Genomic DNA, 23,096 nt, shown 5'->3' with positions numbered 1-23,096 from the left:
AGTTGGGAAAATTATATGAAAGAGAATGACAGAAAAACACGAACAGAGTTGTCGAACAAGAATTGCTCGTGTGAACGCAAGGGGCGACAGCAAATGAGAATCGCCCGAGAATTAGCAACAGAAGTTGCTTGTGTGAAAGTGGACTTACTGACAATACAACCACCGAATTTATGAATATTTAAAATTAGGATACACGACACATGCAGTCTGACTCAATTAAGTTTTTTGATTAAGTTTTTGAAATAAGCTAAATACTAAGTTTCGTCGATATTTGTACAAATGTCCATAATTGACTCACAAGTAAAACATAAAATCTTATTAGCATTATTGGAAAGACTTTAATAGCTATTACCTTGTATGTAAAATAGTTTTAATATATTTATGTGAAATTAAAGAAATATATTTTTTATTATTCCTTTCTTGTTTTCGGAGATTTTCTCTCTTTTCTGACGTTATATCTGTCAAAGGTGAACCAAAAACGGTAACGGTGAAGTTGAAGTAAAATATCATACTATTATTCTTCAGCAAATTATATAATGGTAACTTTCTGAGCAACCCTGCATATTGAAGCAATTTATAAAACAAACTCTGACAACAACAATTCGAAAAGTCACACGCGGAAAGAAGGAAAACGGAGTCTAGTGGAAAATCGCAGAGTGTAATTTGCACAATTTCCATCAGCGCGGACAAGATAATTCAACAAAAATTAGAAAATTCAAAAGAAAAGTTATAATAAGTGCATTAGTTTGAAAACCGCCTGACGTTAAGAGAAAAGCTTTCATTACTAGCCGGTACTGTGAAACCGGCTGTATATGTGTGCAGAACCATAATATGCAGTGCAACGAATTTCGGTTATGAGGCAAATGTAGTGAATTTGGATGTATAAATATATTCTGTGTTTCAAAAGTTTCGTATTATAAACAGAAGCATATGCAGAAGACACCGCTCAAATTTTGCATATTGTGAGAACATTCAAACAGTCGTTACGAAATAAAAGCGGGACTTCAGTAGATGTATTATAATCGGTGAGTTGCAGTTTTTTTAGAGCCGTTAGAATATGGCCGATTAATGGAAGTGCAGTTACTTTGGCTCTAGAGGTATGTAATATTTTAAATTGTAATAAAGTTTTATATGTATTTAAATTTTAATTTATACTATAAATTTTATCACAACTGATATGAATGGAGTATGGATGGATTTAACTGAAAATATTGAGCGGTTGTAATTATTCAATTACAATTAGAAACTAGCAAAATGTAGAGTAGTGTGTAATGTAAAATTTGCCGCCATTACATGATCTATTGGATTTTAATGTCGTAATTATAATTCAGGTTCAGGTTCAGGTTCATGAATCGAAGATTGGTTAAGATTAACCCTTTTAATACTTTACAATTAATAGAACTTTTCTAGATAAAGTTTGAATAATATTTTAAAATCATATAATTTTATGAGACTTGCATTTCTTCATTTCAGATAAAACCACAAATAAATTTCGCAAATTTTTCATGTTGACAAGAAGTATGACCGAAAAGTCCGTCAATATATTTTAAACTGAGGTATTTAAGCCCAAACATCTAAACACGAGCCAAACTTAAATTTTAAAACCTAGACTTGTGCGATATTCTTAGTATAGATAGAGCAATGTTTGACTATACATATTAAATATACACAAATGTCTGTGATTTTAGGAGTGTGTTAAATATTATTTGATATAAAATAGCTCTACATTAAATCTAGTATTACGCTGAGATTGAAATGGTTGCAGGCAACATGAAAATCATAACACTTACAAATGTATCAACTGTGAAAAATCAACACCTCAGCAATAATGTGGTGAAAACTAGTTCCCCAAATTCGATAAATAAAGCAAATGGTAGCCAACAAGCACCAGGTAACAATACAAACGAATCTCCAAAGATGAGGTATTTTAATGGAACTAGCATATATAACCACAATGACAGCGCTAAGTCGCTGCAGACACCAAAACAATGCAATTCAAACAACAAAAATGTTAAAAAATCACAATCTCACATGTTCTACAACATTCCAACTACATCAGTTTTAAATCGCAAAAAATACTATCAGCAACATCACCGTCATAACCAACATCAGCACAATTTTACAAATAACAATAAGGATATCAGAAATAATATTGCAATTAAGAATCACAATTCGCTAGAATCTGATCCTTCGAATATTCCATGTGTGCAAAAACAAAATATACCGAAAGTTGATAACAGTAAAGTGGAAGATTTCGTAAATAATAATACAACATTAAACGTCAACAACATATGTATACCACATATTCATGATGATACTTGCGATGTTACCACCGTTGACAATTCCATTGCTCTTTCTTCGCACAGAGCAAAATCAGAGTTTAAACAACAAGCCTCTCCAACGGATAACTTTCCAGCCTCAATACCCGCCGATAAACATAATTGTGTTGGCGAAAACAAAAATATTAATCTCGATTGCAACAGCTGTTGGACTAATCTGGTTACACCTCAGTACACTGAATCTCCGGCTCTGCTGTCATGGCCATGGGTACACATAAGTAGACGTAAGAGTTCTTCCATCAGTTCAACATCGTCATACTCGTCGTCAGTGTCATCAGCAATATCCGCATCGACCGAAAGTAATCCTGAATTGCAACAAAATATCGGCGTTACATACTCCAGTAATTTGAATACATCGAAGAAAAAGTCATTTCGCAAGGGTAATACGAATAATAATAATAACAGAGGTTCCATAGACACCCGTTATTTATCTCCACGTGGAAAGGGTCAAAGGCAACGAAGGACTTCTAACGTATCGACAATCACTGATGATCCGGAATCTAAGGTATGTACTAACACGTATTCAATGACTTTAGCATTAGTTTATGCATTGCAAATTGTATTTTAAACTCTACGAATGTTTCATATAATTTCAAGGTGTCACTAATTACTGAAAGTCAAAGAAACATACACCTCGCTGAAGATTCTACAGCGATGAGCACTGCGTTGGCTACGAACACAGTTTCTGCCACAGCAACAACAACAAGTACCGTCGATTCTAAAGTGGAAACAACTATTGCTGCAGAAAGTACAGATGCTTTAGTGAAGCCCTCAAGTAGTGTCGTAACACTAACAGTCACTTCTCCTTCGTCATCTTCTGCCAAGGAAATAACTAATATAGAAGAACTTGCTAATCTATCGGTGTCGCCTACACCGCCTGCAATTCCCACAACCAATACGCAATCGTCGGGTGAAAGCTCAAGTTCTTCACTCACTTTGACGACGCCGTCGGGTTCTCCGACGGTAGCTACGCCGGGATCCTCGCCCTCCAATTCATATTCATTAGATTTTTTGCACTCAGTAGGCGTGCAAATGACAGGTGGCGCAAATATATCAGCGCTCTGCAAAAACAATCCAAACAATAACCGCACAATAACGGCATTCAATAGTCAAAATACAGGTGTAATGTCACCGGTGCGTACCGCATACTCTTACCCACTACCCCAAAGGCCGCACCCAATGCACGGTCGCTATGCATCAACCAGTGGTGGAGGGGTTGGAGTTGGTGGCGGTAGCAATCATATGAGGGACCAACGAGGACATCGTTTCCAGCACCACCATCATCATCATCCGCAGCAACTTACCATTGCCTCGTTTATGCAGAAAGATCTGTTAAATGAAAACATTATTGGCGGTGGCCAACGAAGTGGTATCTCTGAGAATGGCCCAGAAGAATGTGATGGTGTCGATGTTAATAATAACAATGGTGATTACACAAATCAACAATCCTATCGTAACCATCAGCGTTGCCATAACTACTATCAGTCGCATTATCAACAATCACAGCCACATCGTTTACCCGGAGTTCAGCAAGGGTATGTTGCCTTGCATCCTTCGTTCCATAGTGAGGTGGAAAACGATGGCAGTTCTCGTGTAATTCGGAGCGGAAGTAGTAATTATTCGCAGAATGCCAAACGCAATAGTATGTATCAAAATCATCAAAATAATGGCGATGCTACATCGAACTCAACTCCATCGCTTCCAATTCACAAACATGGTGTTGTAGAAGAGACAGACTGCGGCGATGGAAGTGTCGTTTCTAGTGACAATACCAAGGGAAAAAGCGAGAATAACAATTTATGGAGTTCCAAACAATTTCATCAGAAGTTATTGAACTCCAAAAAGTCAAATTCTGGATCTAATGTGTCATATTCATGCTCATCCTCGTCATCCACAACGTCATCAGTTTCTTCTAACTCTTCTCAGGCATCCACCACTTCTTATCGCCAACAGAAAGCAAAATCATCTACTCAAATGAATTTAGTTATCGAAACCCTTCCAAGGAAGGCGAACATGTCTGCCCATCGCAGTAATCATAGATTACAACAAGTCAATTATCACAATCAACAACATCACCCGCAGCAATATACATCGGCTGCCGGCCTACAGTCATCTGCCGTGCAACAACCCCATCAAAATATTCATAATTTGACCTATGTCAATACGGAAGGTCTTACAACACTGTCACACGTTGGCTGGGGCTCAACTACGCCGTCACGTAGCTGTAGTCCTTCATTGCCTCCGCCTGTAGCTAGCACATCGGGAATTCAATCGCAAGATCCTATTTCATCTGTGGTGCTTTCATATACCCCTAATCATTATCAAACGCAACAGCAGAGTTTTGTATGTGGGAAACGCTTGACTACACCGTTTGCCATGAATGTGCCTTCTACACAGATGCATTCAACATCCCCGCATACCGTGGGGAATATGATTTGCTATACACAACTGAACGATTCTACTACATCATGTGAATCAAATCAAACACAGGGTACAAAAAGTCGCGATTACGATGACTCGGATTCTTCGTCGACTAACTCGGCGGTATTGTCACAGCGTCGAAATAAGTATCAACAAGTAAAATCCATATCCCTCTCGTCTTCGTCGTCAACATCCTCCACATCTTCGTCGACAACAAGAAATTTAAATGGACCAGTGCAAGCGTTATCTGTCATTGCCATGCCACATTTGCAAAGCCCGGAACCTACCGAATTTGGTTATAATCCAGCATTTGCTTCAACATCTCAACATTACACGCCTCAGGCGCAGCCATTAACATCGCCACAACAGCAATCGCCGTTCCGTAGTAATGGAGTTATATCAATGTTGAATGTACCGTTCGCTAATACTTATACGGATGATAATTTGAATTCTATGAAGCAACAACCGCTAAAACACCAAGGCATACAACACCAGCAACGGCACTTTTATTTTGCATCCGGTGAGCATATAAATGCTACCCCTTTGTCAGCCCATGTCCCGAACGGTGGTTATTGGAGTCCCATACAGCATTCCAACTTCATATACCCTCAGCCTGCCAATTTCCTGGCAACTGCACCTTGCGCCACTCCGACTGCAACACTGTCACCAGGCTTCAGCGAACACGACGATCACCATTTTCACCATTTACACAGCCAACAACAACTGAACATTGTTAACCAAACAGAAGGAGTGCCGTCAGCAGGCCAAATGAAGCGCAGGTATGTAGAACGATTTTACTGACTTCTAGAGAAACCATAAGAACAACGCGTATGCTTAGTAGTTGTATTAATTTTCTGATATTGTTAACAGTTCAACTCCACAAATGAGTGGCGCCGCCGTCATATCACAACAACCGCATCAGCAACACCGCCTTCCACAGGCCACTGTATCACAAGGTGGCATGGTAACTAGTGCTACAAATGTAGGTTCATTACGTCAACGCAATGGCGGTCGTAGTAGTCAACAACAAACACTGCATCAGCATCAACAAATGGCTGCTCCGCCACCAACTCCTATCTCACATGTTTACCCACAGCATAATCTGCTCTTTAGTGGTCCGACGACTCACATTCGTTCTTCGTCAAATACTTCGCATGAATTTTTCACGCACACACCGCCTGACCGGTTTTTGGCACGAGCACATCTTATAGAAGCTAAAGAGGCTCCAAGCTCATTATTGAATAACTCTAAATGGGACAATCTATCGCAAGGTGTCTGGAACAAATTTATAAACTCCCAACAAACGGAGGAGACCTTCAAACAGAAAATGCGCTTGTGGCGCTATCTTTATATTATTATCAAGGTTTGCAATTCTGACCAATGTTTTAAATTATATGATTCTTATTACACCAACTTTCAGAACACTTATCCGCGTTTTGGTCTATATCTGGTCGGATCTACTATTTCCGGATTTGGGGCAGATACTTCGGATGTAGATATGTGTTTGGTGTCCCGCAGTACGTCAAATGTTGAACCTCGCATGGAAGCACTTTTCAACTTAACTGTTCTGCGAGATTATCTCAGCAAATCAGGTATTTTTGTTATTTATTAAAGAAAAAACTTAATGGATACGGAATTTTATATTATTTGAGCTCTTCATGATTATTTACTGAAACAGCAGTAAGAATACATATTTATTTCCAGCTAATTTAGCTAGATTTCTTTCCATCTGTCTTAATTAAGCCAAAAAATATGAGCGATAAAGTCCGTATAAAAGTTTTAAAAGTAATTTTAGTTAACGCTCAACGTTTATCATAACTTAAGTTATTTAAGATCGAAATCGAAATCGATATATTTGTATCAACATTAAATAGCGCAAAAGAGAGAGGGAGAGAGAGATCTCACCTTGACAATGAAGCAACATTAATGTTCGCGCCAAATTCGAGCGTTGTTAATTACTGTTCTAAATATGTTTGTTACCTGTTTGGGAAGTTGTGTCATCAACTGTGCGAACAATCTAAGGGTGTCAAATTTCAGGTAGCACAAAGTACAGATCAGTTGCTTTAAATATGACACACATTTAGTAGCTAGAAACTGTTTGCTTCCCACCGATTGTGTGTTTAGGCTTTAGTGTATTTTCATTTTCTTTAAAAAGCATTTTTAATATAAATTAATTGCATCGTGTTATTTTGTATGTGACGACCAGCCGAGTTCGAAAATTTCAACCTCATCGAAGCAAAAGTGCCAATATTACGCTTCAGAGATTGCATTCATCAACTGGAAGTGGATTTAAACTTCAACAACTGTGTAGGAATCAAGAACACACATTTATTATATTGCTATTCACAGCGTAAGTACAAATGTAATTTATAAACATATATTTATTTATAACAGCACGAGTCTGACAAATTCTATGTAAAAATCAGCATCAATGGTGCAAGAACTAGCAGCTATATTCGATTTTGAAAAGTATTTTTCAATTTTCCATAATTTTGACTAATATTTATATGTAGATATAGATATATTTGTTTAAAAAAAAAATATTTTTTAGTTGTATTTATGTACGTTTTTGCAAAGATATAAAAGAAGAAATGCAGAAGTCTTGCTTTCAAAATCATTGAACGTTTATTGGTTTGAAAGTGAATAGAAATATTTTTCTGAAAATTTAACTTAAAAGCAAAGAAATGGCAACGATGATTCATTAATTGAAATGTTTTTTTTTTTGGTTTAAAACAGTATGGCAACACTTCATTCTAACCTATAATAATTTTATTAACGAAATGGCTAAACAATTACAGTCATTATAGTCGCAACAAAAACTAATAAATTTTGTTTTTGGTTTTTGGTTTTTTTTTTAGTTGATTGGCGTTTACGACCAATGGTCCTAGTTACAAAACTGTGGGCCCAATATCATAATATTAATAATGCCAAAAACATGACAATATCCAGCTATTCTTTGGTTCTTATGGTAATACACTTCCTGCAGTACGCAGTCAGTCCAGCAGTACTTCCGTGTTTACATGATTTGTTCCCTGATAAATTTCCATTGGTAAGTAAAACAAAACGAACCTTTAATATTGTGGCCGATTTGTTTATATTAAATACAATTTTTGCTAAGGCGCTTGTATCCAAAAATATCGTTTTTTATCTATGTTTATATGTACCAGTAGCATTCACAAAGTTTACAAATTTTAAACGTACTTACAGCTGCGATCTAATGACTTTGGATACGTGGATATGAACGAAACAATTGGTCCATATGAATCCAAAAACACCCAAACGATCGGTGAACTTTTCCTCTATTTTCTAGAGTACTACAGTTGTTTTGAGTAAGCCATACATTCCCTAAGAAGTATGTCGTTATAAGTAATCTTATTGATTTTTCCATTGAATTTCAGTTACACACAATTTGCCATTTCTGTACGTACTGGTGGTATCCTGCCAATAAATGTGTGCCGCCTGGCGAAGTCATCGAAAAATGATATACACCAATGGAAGGAACTCTGCATTGAAGGTATATATATATATATACGACATTTTGTCATGTGTATTATTAAACATGGTTTTATTTTATATTTATTACGCTGTAGAACCATTTGATTTAACAAATACAGCGAGATCGGTGTATGATTTCGAAACTTTTGAACGAGTCAAAGCAGTATTTGTGGCTTCTTGGCGAATATTACAGCAAACACTAGATTTGAATTCGATTTTTGCACCAATTATTATACCGTCATCAAACAGTATTTCCTCCACGTTGAGACACGCGGGCTTCCAGTATGATGACTGCAATAATAGCACCCCTTCAGAAGTTTCTACCAGTGACCCCAACAACATAAATATAAATGCGAATGGGTCTACAATACTTTTGGGTTCAGACAATAGTGCGAATGTGTCTCCTGCTACTTCATTGTCATCGTTACCAACAGAGCCGAACAACAACAACAACAACAATCATATAACAAAGGAAATATTTAACAATGCGAACGGAAAAAATAATTCTGTTGGAGGTTCTCTAACAGAGCTGGTTTCTTGAGTTATTACACACCAAAACGGATTATTTTTTCATGTGTGGCGTAATGCACATCAAAATCAAACATGCATGTAAGTTTCATTGTTGCGCAGCACATGCAAAATGCAATACTTCTAGTCAAAATGTAGGTCATGGTAAAAGACTGATATTATGATTTATTAGATTAGGAATATATATACTAGCTATATTTTATACAATGCTGAAAAATTCACTTCCAATATTTCCCACGTGCATGTCAGTGCGAAAATGTATTTTAATGATATATTTTAGTTAATTCGCTGGTATGCATTGTAAATCAGTTATTCTACTTTTCATGAGTGTGCTTGATAGCGTTAATAATTTGAACAGTAATTCGTTTACTTTTCACTCTGATGGGCATATACCGTATCTTAAATGTAGCTGCCTAAGGATTAATTGTAGATTTTCCTGTCAATGCACACCTATTCTTCGAACTTCAACAAATTTCAATATTATTATCTTATATTAGTTTTTAGTGTTACACACGCCTTCGAATAAAAAAATTCAACGAAATTTGCTATTATTTTTTAAGATTATTCAATCCTACCATGAAATATTCAATCACTTCTCCCGCCTCTGAATTTGGCAATAGCGCATGTAAGAAAAACACACCGAGTTTTTTTTTTTTTTTTTTTTTTGTAATTTATATAATCTTTATTACTCCTTGCTTAATATTAATGTTTAATATGTTTATCCACTCCTGTCTTTGAGTATAAGAGATGAAATCCGGAAGAAACTTTGGGAGTAGGGTCAAATAAGCGCCATTTAGTCGATATATGTACATACGTAAAGTACTTATATATATTATTCGCATTTTCTTTGGTGTGGTGGTTACTTGAACCTAGAAATACTCAAATATTTAATAATTAATTTTTTTTTTCTTTTATTTTTACTGATGAACTTTTGCCTTGTGTTGAAATAGAATACGAAATTACTTACAACTAAAATTTTAATCAATTATCCCACTTCTGATTTATGCGAAAACGCATAAATATTTGCCATTGGCGGTACGAATTAAGTAAAAACGAAAGTTTTTTTTTTCAACAAAACGTCTCATAAACTTTTGCAAGTGTTGAAATAGATTTCTTCACGATGTAATCTCCAAAGATGAGGATAATGTGTTGAACGAGAATACTAACTGCTGTAATGTTTAATCAGTTATCCCACTTCTGATTTTTGCGAAAACGTATCAACGATACGCGAGTTGTGTTTATGAACCGCGAGTTCATAAATCTTTAAAATTATTAATTTATATATTTAGTTAAATTTATATTTAACTTAATATTTTATCCGTATATTGAACTTCGGTTCAATAATTCTTTTTCTACGTTAAACTTTAGTTTAACGTTTGTAAATGCAAAGACGTGAACTTCCTGGTTGATAGTCGAAATTCTTCTGATCTTTTATTTCCAATATTTTCTTAAGCTAGTTCTATTTTCTAATACAAATATATTATTTCTTTTCTTATTATTATTTTGGCGCAACCACTTGTAGTTGCGACGATATTTGTCAAGTGGCCTACTTCTCACATTACATCAATTGCATTCCCTCAAATGTTTATGTTGCACTATTTATTGTGACGTTAATTGCTATTTGTATTTGGTTATCGCAATATTCGTTTGAACATATTAAATGTGCAGCGGAAATGCAATGTGATCCAATGTAAGTGCCCTGGTTTGTTTCGAAATATGATATGCATATTTCGTGTGGTCGCAACATTGTTGCGGTAACAAAAAAGGGAAAATACTTAAGTAGACCAATTGACTTTAAGTGTTTTGGGGTAGGTCGTTAACGTTGACGTCGGCATCATTTCTTTGTTGCAGTTCTTATGAATTGCAGTTGCATTCATATCGGTCATGCCGATAGTGGTTGGCATCGACGTCGACGTAACTCGCGCGACTAAAGTATTTTAATTCAACTTAAGTTGATTCTATTCTTTGAAATAAAACCTAATTTTCCAGATGTTACCGCTTTATTTGAATACAATCTTAAGACTGCCTAGAATATTCTGATCGTAGTCAGTCGCTTACTTAAACGCTATGCGGATAGTGTTGGCCAGGGATTGTAGGAAGTGAGTGTTTGTGTACGGAACATAACTCATACAGTGTCAGTAAAAGAAGAATGCTTAGGCCTATTTTTATATTGATAGCGGGTATACTTGACTCAAACTGCAATTTTTATTTTATTTTGTTTTTTTTTCTCATAAATTTGTATATCTCGAAAGGTTAATGAGAATGTATTGTGCGAGAATACTAACTGGTAAATATTTAATCAGTTATTCCACTTCTGAATTGGGCGAAAACGCATTTTTTCTTTTTATTTCTTTTATTTTTATTCATAAACGTGTACTAGTGTTGAAATAGATTTCTTCACCATGTAAATCTCGAAAGGTTAGCGAAAATACGCTGCACAAATATATTTAATCAGTTATTCCACTTCTTACACGAGATTAGCCTTTGAAAGATATTAAAATTCAAGGTTATTCTTACAACCCTTATGAAATAGATTTCTTCGAGATGTAAATCTCGATCTCTTAATGAGAATGTGTTCAACAAGAAGTTTGGTCAGTTATCCCACTTCTGATTTCTGCGAAAACGCATCATTCTCATTTCAAATTTATTTCCGAAGTATGTAAATAAAAGCATATATTAATGGATTTTAAAGATATGTAAACATGAGTTTCAATACTTTATTTTTAAGTTTCCATTAGTGATAACAATGAAAGGCGCTTAGATGCACCTTCAACTGTTGGTAAGTTTTGATCCCCAGGCTCGTCGACTTCACTGTTTTCACTAATGCTTTCTTCGTCAACATCAAAACCACCGTCGTTTTCTTTTAATATAATATTGTGCAATATCGCACAAACTAATATCCACCGGCATGCAAACTTTACCGAATTATCACTCTTTATTTGAATTTTGAGTTCTTTCAAGCTATTAAAACGTTCTTTCAATAAACCAAAGCAATGCTCAATTCTTATTCGGTACTGGCTGAACGTTCTGTTGAACAGAATTCGTTGATTCAAGGTGCCTTCCGTTGCGTTTATTCTAAAAGGAGTAATAAGGGTCGAAGTTAATTTATATGCACTGTCTGCAGCTAACCACTCTGATCCTGTTAGCATTTCAGTGGCGTTTGTGGATAGCTCGCAATTGTTGTATATCCTAGCGTCGTGAACACTACCGGGATACCCCAATACCATATGACGAATTACTAGTTTGTGGTCACACACACATTGAGCCTTAAGTGAATATATATGCTTGCGAGAAAAATATGCTTCGCAATCTACAGTGGGTTTTTCCGCCAATTTTATCTCCGTTCCATCTACGTAGCCAACACAATGTGGTAGCTCACTGAGTGTTTGAACAACTAAAGCTCTACGCTCTACAGGGTCCGGCCAAAACAGAAACTGAGTTTTCCTTTTAATAATTGCATCAAATACCCTGTTGGTCATGACCTATTGAGAAATTTAAAATACAGCTGAAACACAAATTTTAACCGATACATATGTAAATAGCTCACCTGTATTACTCCACCATCGCTAATATCAAACAAACTAGCAATTTTAGTAATTGTTGCTCCTTCTCCACATGAACCCAGTCGGTACATTACTACAGCCAATTGAATTTGGATAGGAAACTGTTTACATGAACGTGGACCATTGAACACTTCGTCATCCTTTATCAGATCAATGATAAAATCAAATGTGGTTTTGCTGACTCGCACAATTTCTCGAAACCTGTTTTCATCCAAATGCGGTAATACATCTATTAAAAAGTTGGGTGATTTTGGGACAGAATGATGAACAAATGTAGATCCATATCTAAAATATGCAGCAGCTGCCAATGCAAAGCTAAAGTCTTCCATAATTTCATCTTCCTTTTTGCGTTGGATTTCTGAAATCATTTATATATTTATGTATATATGCGCCTTTAAAAAATGTAGCATTGACGCAAAACAATTACCGTCATGTTTTCCAAACAGCTCCAACATTAACAAATCAAATACTAGTGATTTTTCGCAAAGTTGAATAAATTTTGCTTTTTCGCTAACTTTCGGCATTTTAATATTTTGACACCCAAACAGCTGTTTAATACATAAATAAGTGGCATTTACACAAAGAATTTGAAGTGCGTTCATGTAACACACTGCGTATTTGCATAAATTTATGCGATGGGTAACATTACACGTTTAAACGAATACCCTTATTATTTTTACTGATGAGCTTTTGCATGTGTTAAAATAGAATACTTCACTGTGTAAATCCCGAAAGGTTAATGAGAATATTTAATCAGTTATCCCACTTCTGATTTTTGCGAAAACGCATCAATCTTGGAGATTGCTCGTACGAATCAAGTGAATACGAGGTTATTCTTCCAAGCCTTCTGATTATGAAGTATTTAATCAGTTATCCCACTTCTGATGTATGCGAAAACGCATTTTATCTTTTCATTTCTAATTTCTATTATTTTTACACATAAACTTTTGCAAGTGTTGAAATAGATTTCTGCACGATGTAAGTCTCATAAGAATAATGAGAATACCAACTGCTAAATATTTAATCAGTTATCCCACTTCTGATTTCTGCGAAAACGCATTTTTTCTTTTTATTTCTTTTATTTTTAATTGTAAACATACCTAGGTCCGTGTTAAAATGGGTATATTTTCACCATACTAAAATTTAGAGTTGGATGCTAACAAATAAAAAGTGATGCCATGCCTTCATGTATTGTAAATAAATTGAAAGATTATATTTGATGTTATAGTCAATAATCTCGGATTTTGCTTGAGAACACAGCGTTGTTGGTTTCAGAAAGGAGTTCTACGCAATAGAATTTAGCTAGGACACTTCTAATTGGACCGAACAGGGTTGTTTATGAAAGTATGACAAACACATAATATACAATTGTAAGCAAAATTCTTCATTTATAGTTTCTAGATGTGGAAAAACAGAAATGATCCCAAATGACCGCAATCAGTATTTTAGTCCATTCCTTTTGAAGAACTTTTGTAAAATTATACAGTTAAAGCGTTGCCACTTGTTCGCTTTCAACTTTTATCTTCTTAAGCCTACGAAATTTCATTTGAAGAATAACTGATTTGAAAGCAATCATTGAAATATTATTAAATTTTATATTTTTAATTTGTGCTGTGCATTATACATACATACATATGTATAGTGAAGCGAAATATTGGAAGTGAAATGTATTTAGCTGTTAAGTTAAAAGTAAAAGAAAAAAACTCAGGAAATTACAAGCAAAATGTGAACAGATAAGGGTTTATAAATGTGTATATATATTTTTTACAGAATTAAATAAACGTTATTTTAAAATATGCTAAGCATAAGGAACCTCGCAACACCAGCAATGAGTAAAAAAAAAGTATTTGAGATTGAAAGTTGCATATTTGCCGCTTAAGTTAATTCGATTATTGAAATATTCCAACGCAACAATACATAATAAACAAAAAATGAAGTCCAAACTGAAGTAGAATGAAGCGCAAAATATATAAAACAAAGTCTCGTTAAATAAATGAAAAAGCAATTCCATAAAAATTATGTTAATATATTAAGATGTATCCATTATTGGACCGAAACTCACCACCTCAATTACCAATAAATAATAATAAACACTCAAATAAAAATAATAAAAAATATGGAATTATGGAAATATGGAAATATAACTCGCAATAAAATAAATAAACAAAAAGAAACACTAACAAATAATGTCGATGAGCAATCGAATGTAACAAATTACCTGGATGAAAAAATAGTGTTCCAATATTATTGTATTTGTATCTGTCTAATGTTAAGTATCTAATTTTAAAAGCGAAAACAAAAATGTAAAAAAAATATTAAAAAGTAGAAAAAAGGAAAGCAAAAAATGAGTAATTTGAAGAATTTTTGTACCAAAATGGAAAATTATAAAAAAAGTATATATATATATTTACACAATGTAATGTATTGTAGCACTTAAAGAAGAAAAAACAATAATCTAAATAGTTAAATAAAGTATCAATTGTAATGGCAGTGCATGGTCGTGAACTTGGCCCTTACGCATTCTGCCCACTGGCACAGGCAAAATAAAGAAATAGTATATCAACTGCCTTCTGCAATTAACTTAACTGAAAATACGTAAAGTTTGCGAATGTTCAAAGTGAAATGGAGGCAAAATGTCACGCCAATGCACTGTCAAGAGACGAGTTCATTTGAGCCGTCTTAAATATTCTGTACACCTTCCATGAAGGTCTTAGATTAATTTATATCACATTACACCAAGTAGCCTTAAACAAACACTCCTTCAGGATTAAATGAGTTCAGAATTAGAGAAAGCAAACGATAGATAGATTAGCTTCCGGTGCTAAATTTCAAATTGTTTCACGAAAGATGTGCAGATCGTGTTGTCAGAAGGAAGTTCAAAGGTTTTCTAAAAGCCGTGAAAATTAACACTACAATTGTTTAAACAAATCAAATTTGCAGTTATGTACAAAACGATTTCTTAGAAGGCACATTAAACGAACAAAAAAACACGATTATTAGATTCCGGCATAACTTGAAATAACATACAAAAATACATTTAAATAATGGAAAAGTATATATGTAATGCATAACTGCAAAACAGGGGAAAGCCAAGCCTTATTACTTGTGATTGTATGTATTTGTTAGGCAAAAACTTTAATGCTAGTAATTTTACACATTGTTTGCCTTTTTTTTTGTTTTTTGTTTACATATGTATATGCGGAAAACCGGTCGGTCAATTGCTTATATTTTGCTGCACATCTTTTAAATACTTTATACACTCAGTGTGAATTTGCACAATTGTACAATCGCCATTATTGTCACGTTTTGTATATGACCTTTTATAAAAGGCGAAGTAATTAATAATCGGAAAATTTGTTGCGAAAATCGGTGGCATAGCTTTTACACAAGATATTTTCAAAAGAAAAATTCTCAAATGTAAATTTAAATTATCAATCAGTTTACACACACACACACAAGCACCACTTCATCAAAAGCTAAACATACCTACCCCTCATCTCTCCACCCACCATAATTTTCCAACTATCTCTTGTAACATTTTCCAGCTCTACACTCCCATACTTCCATACATAAACACCCAAACTTCACTTCGCCTAACAATAGAGGGAAAATGCTTAACATCGCTCTGACACTTGTATTATTATAAGTTTGTAACTATGTAACCATTGATAGAGTCGACAGAGGATGAAAACATATAATAAATGCATTGTTCCAATCTAACAAGAGCAAACTAAAGCAAATTTACGACTTTGATTTACTGCAATAAACGAAGAAAGATGAAGGTCACATTGACGTTATTCAATTGGGGGGATGGTTGTATCCTTCCACTGAATGATGTTTGCAAACGAAAAATATTTATTATCGAAATTGTGCTTTCCTTAGAAATTAAATCGGTCGTTAACTCTTTTATAGATCTTTCTGGCAAGACATGTACGTACAATCCGGACAACCCGTTGGTTTGGATTTAAAGCGCCATTGCAACCGACAGGTGTAATTTACTGCCGAAAGTTATTTCACATAGTATGTGTTCTGTACAGGTTTATGGCAACTTTTCGTTTCTTCTCGAAAGTTTCGTAGTTAATTTTGTGCTCGTGGCTCGTTAATGCTTAAATATGCCGAATTCAAAAAATCCACAATGCAAAAGAGTAATATTTTGATTTTGCGAATATAAAATCTGACCATTCGGGAAATTAGTAATAAAGTTAGCTTCGATAGAACCAGGTCTATTAAGAAAAAACTGAGGCTGGAGCAGATAAGAAGACAAGTTCAAGTTATCAACTTGAGGGATCGCTTCAAAACTGCTGAGGACAATAAAGTGGATTTGAAGATGTTGGTACCGTTCGTCGAAAGCTTCAAAACGTTGGTTTAAACCCTTGTCGAGCCGCTAAAAAGCCACAAAAACCTATATTTTTTTAGTTGAGCGGATTTCACTGTCGGCTACTATACATATATGTATGTCGTATGTCTTACTATCCGAAGTTACTACGTACCCAAACCAATAAGTGTATGGAAGGAAATATAAACCAACGATTCATGCGGAACATTTTTAGTCTACACTGTAATGCACCATGTACAACACAGAATCTTGTTACAAGTCTCTCAAGCAATTTTAGAATAGCTTTAGCCTTTCCCTTTTTGTTGTTGAAATGTGCCAAGGCGATGTTAATACAAATTGATTATAAAAAAAATTAATTACATTTCACCCCCCAACTATCCTCCCACATTGGCAGCATACTTTACCAGCTGGAGTGTTTTGGTTTTAAAAGATTCGATAGTTAGATTTTTATTGTTTTTATTTTATTTAAAAAAAAAATATTTTTAATGCAAATAATAAAAACAGAGATTTATTTTCCCGAGAAATCAAGACGATTCCACATGCAAGGATTGCAAAGCAAAGCGTTTCTTCTAAAAGGAATTGCGACGAAAGCGTGCTCCTTCACCACCCATGGATAGCAGTACCTGCACTTCATCAAATTGATCTTTATTCTGCCACTATGGTGATGTTGAAGCGTTTTATTGAAATATATATTTGGTAATATACATTTATTGCATGTTAAATGTATATAAAAATTGTTGAATATTTGTTGTTGTTTTTTTTTTTTTAATATAGTCGCTAATTTCGAAATCACTTGTCAGTAAATGAACGTAATCACAAAATTTAAAAGTTAAAATATATTTATACGTGGGAAAATCCAAGAGCAATAGAACTGGGGAACACAGCCCGCTATGCTTCAGCACAATACACATAGACATCAGTGAAGAAGTATTCCCACTGGATTGAAGGGAAGAGCGTTTTTCCATTAAAAACACATCGTCTTGTAGAAGTTTAGATGGAGGAGAACTATGCACAAAAGGTGTCCCATAAAATGTATCGATCGACCACTTCCGCCAATTGGCTGGTAATTGCCCTCAAGGCGCTAAAGCGTATAAACCATGCTCGGAAACTCTACTCAAGTTGAAATCATATTCAGAGCTTTATGGGAACCACATCGAGTGTCCACTCATTTCCTTTGTGTCAATTGTTTTGCCTTTTTTTGTTTGTTTGATAGGTTCAGCTCGTGATATAAGAAAATAGAGTGTGGACGATGAATAGCCTTTAGCTGTCGTTCACCTCCATTGAAAAACATATTTGTTTGGTTGGCTCACTCGTGTTCCAATCCCTGCTGTTGCAGCTACTGTATGTGCGGCATTTGTTTTTGTTTAGCTCTCAATAAATCTCATTGTGGATTGTTGTGTTTGTATATCTTTTTCTGCTTGTCGTCGCTTCCAAATTCTCCTACTCGTAATTAACCCATTTAAGCACACGTTGGCGCAGGTGGCACACATACTACTCCGTCGCTGTGAAGTCGCATTTTTATGCGATCGCTGTCGCTGATTGAAATTGAAATCTTTGTCGGCATTACCCAAACGTGATGTCATTTGAGTGGCTTAAACGGAATCTTTGCATTTTACCCCTTGTAATTCCGTTTCAGTTCGATTCTATCCAAGCGATCAGAGATCTGTGGCTGCTGTTTCTGCAGTTTTTTGTGTGCACGCTTCTTGTCTTCTTTGTTCTCTTTCGTTACATCAAAAAGTTTGTATTTGTTTGATATGAATTGTTGGTTTAACTGACTGCTGCTGCTTTTGCTTTTGTAGTTGGAATCAACCGTTATATCAATAAGGCTGCGAGAATTGACTCTGACTGTTCAGGCCGAATTTCATCCGATCAGTGGTGAGATTGCCCTGCAACAAACAAAGAAATCGATTAATTATACATATGCTATCCAGTAAAGAGTGAAGTTTGATGCTTACCGCGGTAAAATTTACATCTTGGGAGAGAATGCTATCGATTTGCGAAATTTGACCAAAATCTTGTGACAGCTCGGGCTGTTGTGACAATGTAAAGCCGCCGGGCTGGCTCATTTGTTGCGACATATTCTGTTGGGTCAGCGGCAGGGCGTTGCTCTGAGACGTGGTGGAACCGGCGCCAATAAGCACGCTGCTGATGTCGTTGGCACTAGTTGTTGTTGGTGTTGTAGCAGCAGTGGCTTGCATGCTGTTGCGAGTTTTCACATTTTGGCCTTTGTTAGCAACGCCAGCGATGGAGGAATTGTAATTGTTGAACAGTTTGCTGACTCCATTGCCGCCGCCATTGTTGTTAAGAGCTATACCAGCAGCGCCCAGGCCAGCACCAGTTCGGCGTCCTTGTTTTGCCGCGGCCTGTATCGCCTGTTGGTGTTGGTTGTAGAACCGCGGCGGAATATTGCTCATGTTCATGAACATGCCAACCGGGACTGGCATGTTATTCATTGCTGCCTGCGCACGTTCGGGCGAGATGTAACTAATCGAGTCGTGGTGATGGTTCCATTGGTGTGCATTGGCAGCTGCTTGATTTGCCGCTCCACTTGGGCCGTTGTTCCGAGCTCCGATAGCACCGAAGTTACCGCTCATAAAGTTGTTTAAGTTCTGCGCTGCGGCGGCCGCTTGCATTTGCGCTGCAGCAGCGCCGCTACCGTAACCCAAGTTGTTGCTGCCTCCGTAGCCCAGTCCTAAGCCTAAACCACTACCACCATAGTTGGATGCATTAATGGGACCCGACGAATAGCCGTATTGGCCGGATCGATCGTAAATGGAGCCGGGAATCATGGCTTCCTTCGCATCGGCCATCATTGTGGTCATGAAGTGAGCCCCCATATTTAGGGTGTTGACAATCTTCTTGGGCTTTTGGAATTGTATTAGGGACTCCTTTAGATTATTCAGCGAGCCCTCCACCAACACTTTGCGATCTTTGTAGAAATTAAGCAAATGATTCCAAAGCGGTTGCTTGGACAAGACTTTGGGATTGCCCACGATGATAGTGCCATATTTCGAGCGAGTTAATGCGACATTTAAACGCCTAGGATCATTGAGAAAACCAATACCTGTTTTCGAAATTAAGAAATGTGTTCGTTCAATAAGAAATCTTTTACACTTTTCGAATACCATTACTTACCTTGACGCTCATTAGATCGCACACATGACATAATTATAATATCTTTTTCTCTTCCTTGGAAAGCATCGACGCTAGCAATCTCTATTTCCTGATATAGTCTGGAGTGCAAGCTGCCCTGATATTGCATGTATTGCACTAAGTAAGCTCGTTGGCCTTCATAGGGGGTAATGATACCAATCTGCTCCGGCTTGACACCAGCCTTGAGAAAACGTGTTGTTATCTTTTCCACATTTGCTGCTTCCGTACGATTCAGATAGGATGTTCCCGAGCCCGCAATTTCTTCTTGTCCTTGAGTAACAAGGAAGAACATCGGCCTGTCAGGCTGTGGCCATGGAAAGTCAATCTTCAATTTGCGATCCTCAGCGCAAACGCCGTTCTGCAGCGATCCTTCATAAAAGAAGTTTGAAGGAAATTGCGACAATTCCGGATGCATACGATACTGGACTTCCAACCGAAACGGGCGGATACCCAAAACTACTAGGCGTTCGAATAAGCTTTGCGACAGACCAGCTCTGGCTGCTTTCTTGCACATCACAACTGGACCTAACTGGCAGTGATCTCCGACCAGTATCAACTGCTTCGCTCCCAGTACTACTGGCACCATGCACTCTGGCTCAGTAGACTGCATGGATTCGTCTATGAGGATAGAAGTGAATTTTATACGCGCTAGGCGCACGTCTCCGGCGCTTACGCAAGTACAGCAAATGACATCAGCGGCTTCGAGTAATTGATGCTCAGCGGCACGCTTCAAAGTGCGGTATCGCTTTTCATCAGCCGAGCTCAACTCACCAGTCTCGTCTTTGAGTTGTTGCAACTTTTTTAGCTCAATATTTGTCTCCATGTTACGAATTTGATTATGTAAAGCTAGGAAGCTCACAGGACTATCGATAGCTTCTCGAGACTTGGCGCAGAGACGAACCACTTTCAAGTTGGTGCGGTGGATTTTTTCCGTAAGTTGGTCTACCGCTGTGTTACTGGGTGCACACACGAGCACGGTGCCTCCATGCTGTTTCACTAATTGGTATACTATTGTGGCCGAGGTGACAGTTTTTCCGGTACCAGGCGGACCTAAGAAGAGTAAACCGTTAACTTTGTAATGACTTAAAAAACAAAAACTGTATTTACCTTGAATTAGACTTAAAGGACGTTGCAATGCGTGCTTAACAGCATATACTTGGGAACGATTCAAATCCGGTAAGTTCGGAGCACTAAACAGTTTTGGTATGGGACCTCGAAATAGGAGTTCATCACTGCCGTCATGCCGACCATGCCCAAGAAGCCGTGCGTATATGTAATTAGACACTGAACTACGATCCATAGCGAATACTTTAAGTGCACGAGTCATGCGATCAAATGAAGTGCATTTCCAAATAAAATCAACGGCAAAGTTGGAGGTACATTTAACTGGGGCACCTGCGGAGGATTTCAGTTCCAAACCGACATCTTCGCCATAATTGTCGGGCACTTTTATAACATGACCAATTTCGCTCCACGCCTTATGAAGCTCTCCGACGTAGCGCAATCTTAATTCATCACCGTGCATTAGTTTCATATCAGAATCAGTTTTGGCCAACGTAAAATAGGCAATGGTTTTTTTATTCAGGCCAACATCCCAACGCACTTCTATTCCCTCTTGTGTTTGCGATTCTTTTAGTTTTTTATCATATTCCGCTTCTAAGCGTACCAAAGGTCCAAACACTTTTTCATATTGGTAACCATCTTCGTATCGAAGTAGCACTTGAGATGGCTCCGTATCTATTCCGGGCTTTTCGAGATCTTGAAACGTTGCATCGATATTCTCTTTCCACAACTCCTCCAACTTATTTATTTGAGCAGCAGATATTTGGCGTGCGCGTAATTGCTCTTGCTCGGTGGGTACCTTTACCAACCATGGTAAAAAGGATCGATCTGTTATTAAAGGTTTCCATTGATCTTGATCCCAGTTCATATCTTTTAAAGAATTTTGTGCAGCACATGGTTGACTATAAAAAATATATATATAATGAATGGATGTGTGATTTATACAATCTCTTCTTGTATGCTACTTACCGACACAATAGCACTACTACTGAATCCGCTTTAGCAGGGATAAATCCTAATACAAAAACATTACGAACACCACATGAATAACACTCGAGCACAGTTTCTCCTAGAGGACCTTCAGAATGAAGTGTCACCTCTCGATGCTTGGCTCGCACCAAATGATTAACTATATGGGATCCGGAAGTGCTACCCCTTCCATTGCAAAACCATTTCTTACAGTTATTACACATAACTACTGTACCAGGATCGTGAATGCCACAATATTTGCAGGCATGGTGAGGAAGTTCCTTTACGGCTAATATAGATGTATCGTCATCCTCCTCTTCAAATTGCAACTCGGCCAAATTGTTTGTTAGCACATTTAATTTGCTCTGAACAGATATGAAAAATAGTAAATTACATTTTAATTTATTTCAATATTATTAAATATTTACTTGTGTTGTTGCATTGCCACCAATCCCTTCCAATTGAGAGGCTTGTGTTTGAGATTGAGAAGGAAGCGTGAAGTCGCGAAAATCGAATTCTGATGCCTGCGTATCAGCGCCAATCAAGTCATTCTCCTCTGTATCCAAAAATGTCAAAGTCTGCGAACTTGGCCCATATGCGTCTACACTCATGGTAGTATGGGAATGATTAAAAAACTTTGATGACTACTTCACAATTTTCTTTATTGTTTTGTGGTTAGTTCCCGTTTGCCTCGGTTGCGTGTTTGGTTATTCCTCTTGCGCAAAACAGAAACCACGTCGTTGCTCTTCTTTCCGACCTACACCCTGTCCCTATTAATTCAATCGAAAAAGTTTCTGTCACCTTCTCCCTCGTTTTCTTGAAGACGACCTACGAAATCTTTGTTGTTGTGACGATGTCGACGTTTAAAACGGTTGCTATTTCGTCGTTGTCACGTTTTCGCTTTGTTCCGTTCGCTTATTTTCTGATTTTCTTTTGCGCGGAATATACCTTTTGTTTCCAATCGTATTTCTCACTATCTGCTGACGACAAAATTTTCATGTGAAGTTTCTCAAGCCAATAGCTGTGATTTGTACTTCACTGTTCGATGACTTCAATTTTTTGCAAATTTAATTTGCTTAATATTTTGTTGGCAAATCGTAAATTATCTGCGCTTTGTAGACGATTTTATATCTTTATTACTTCACAAAATGTAAAACCAGGCGGTACAACAAATTCCCCCACATTTCCTTACCTTACAGGCTTGCCAGATGACTTTTAAAAAATAACTTC

The 23,096-nt window shown here is 36.7% G+C and overlaps 2 protein-coding genes and 1 long non-coding RNA gene across 3 annotated transcripts; 1 reads left to right on the top strand and 2 right to left on the bottom strand.

The window, feature by feature from the left end:
- Window positions 1-590: 590 nt before the first annotated feature.
- Gld2_0 (poly(A) RNA polymerase gld-2 homolog B) lies at window positions 591-16,086 on the top strand. The gene is made up of 11 exons (XM_011192724.3): window positions 591-1,097; window positions 1,474-2,844; window positions 2,937-5,539; window positions 5,631-6,123; window positions 6,181-6,352; window positions 6,967-7,110; window positions 7,619-7,809; window positions 7,968-8,089; window positions 8,159-8,274; window positions 8,351-8,864; window positions 14,117-16,086. Exons 2-10 carry the CDS (start codon window positions 1,756-1,758, stop codon window positions 8,794-8,796), a joined length of 5,376 nt encoding a protein of 1,791 aa, XP_011191026.1. The 5' UTR covers window positions 591-1,097; window positions 1,474-1,755; the 3' UTR covers window positions 8,797-8,864; window positions 14,117-16,086.
- LOC128921853 (uncharacterized) lies at window positions 11,460-13,016 on the bottom strand. Its single transcript, XR_008471160.1, has 2 exons — window positions 12,774-13,016; window positions 11,460-12,704 (listed from the first exon to the last, which is right to left on the bottom strand). It is a non-coding gene; the product is annotated as an uncharacterized LOC128921853 (long non-coding RNA).
- A 1,065-nt stretch (window positions 16,087-17,151) lies between the features above and the next one.
- On the bottom strand, window positions 17,152-23,041 carry LOC105217636 (regulator of nonsense transcripts 1 homolog). The gene is made up of 6 exons (XM_011192729.3): window positions 22,295-23,041; window positions 21,867-22,231; window positions 20,943-21,799; window positions 19,818-20,885; window positions 18,638-19,746; window positions 17,152-18,568 (listed from the first exon to the last, which is right to left on the bottom strand). The coding sequence occupies exons 1-6, from the start codon at window positions 22,475-22,477 to the stop codon at window positions 18,500-18,502; spliced, it is 3,651 nt and encodes a 1,216-aa protein (XP_011191031.2). The 5' UTR covers window positions 22,478-23,041; the 3' UTR covers window positions 17,152-18,499.
- Window positions 23,042-23,096: the final 55 nt, after the last annotated feature.

This window comes from Zeugodacus cucurbitae, chromosome 5 (genome assembly GCF_028554725.1).
Source record: "Zeugodacus cucurbitae isolate PBARC_wt_2022May chromosome 5, idZeuCucr1.2, whole genome shotgun sequence".
NCBI classification, from domain to species: Eukaryota; Metazoa; Arthropoda; class Insecta; order Diptera; family Tephritidae; genus Zeugodacus; species Zeugodacus cucurbitae.
Note: the sequence above shows the minus strand (reverse complement) of the source record. Positions and strands in the feature narration are given on the sequence as shown.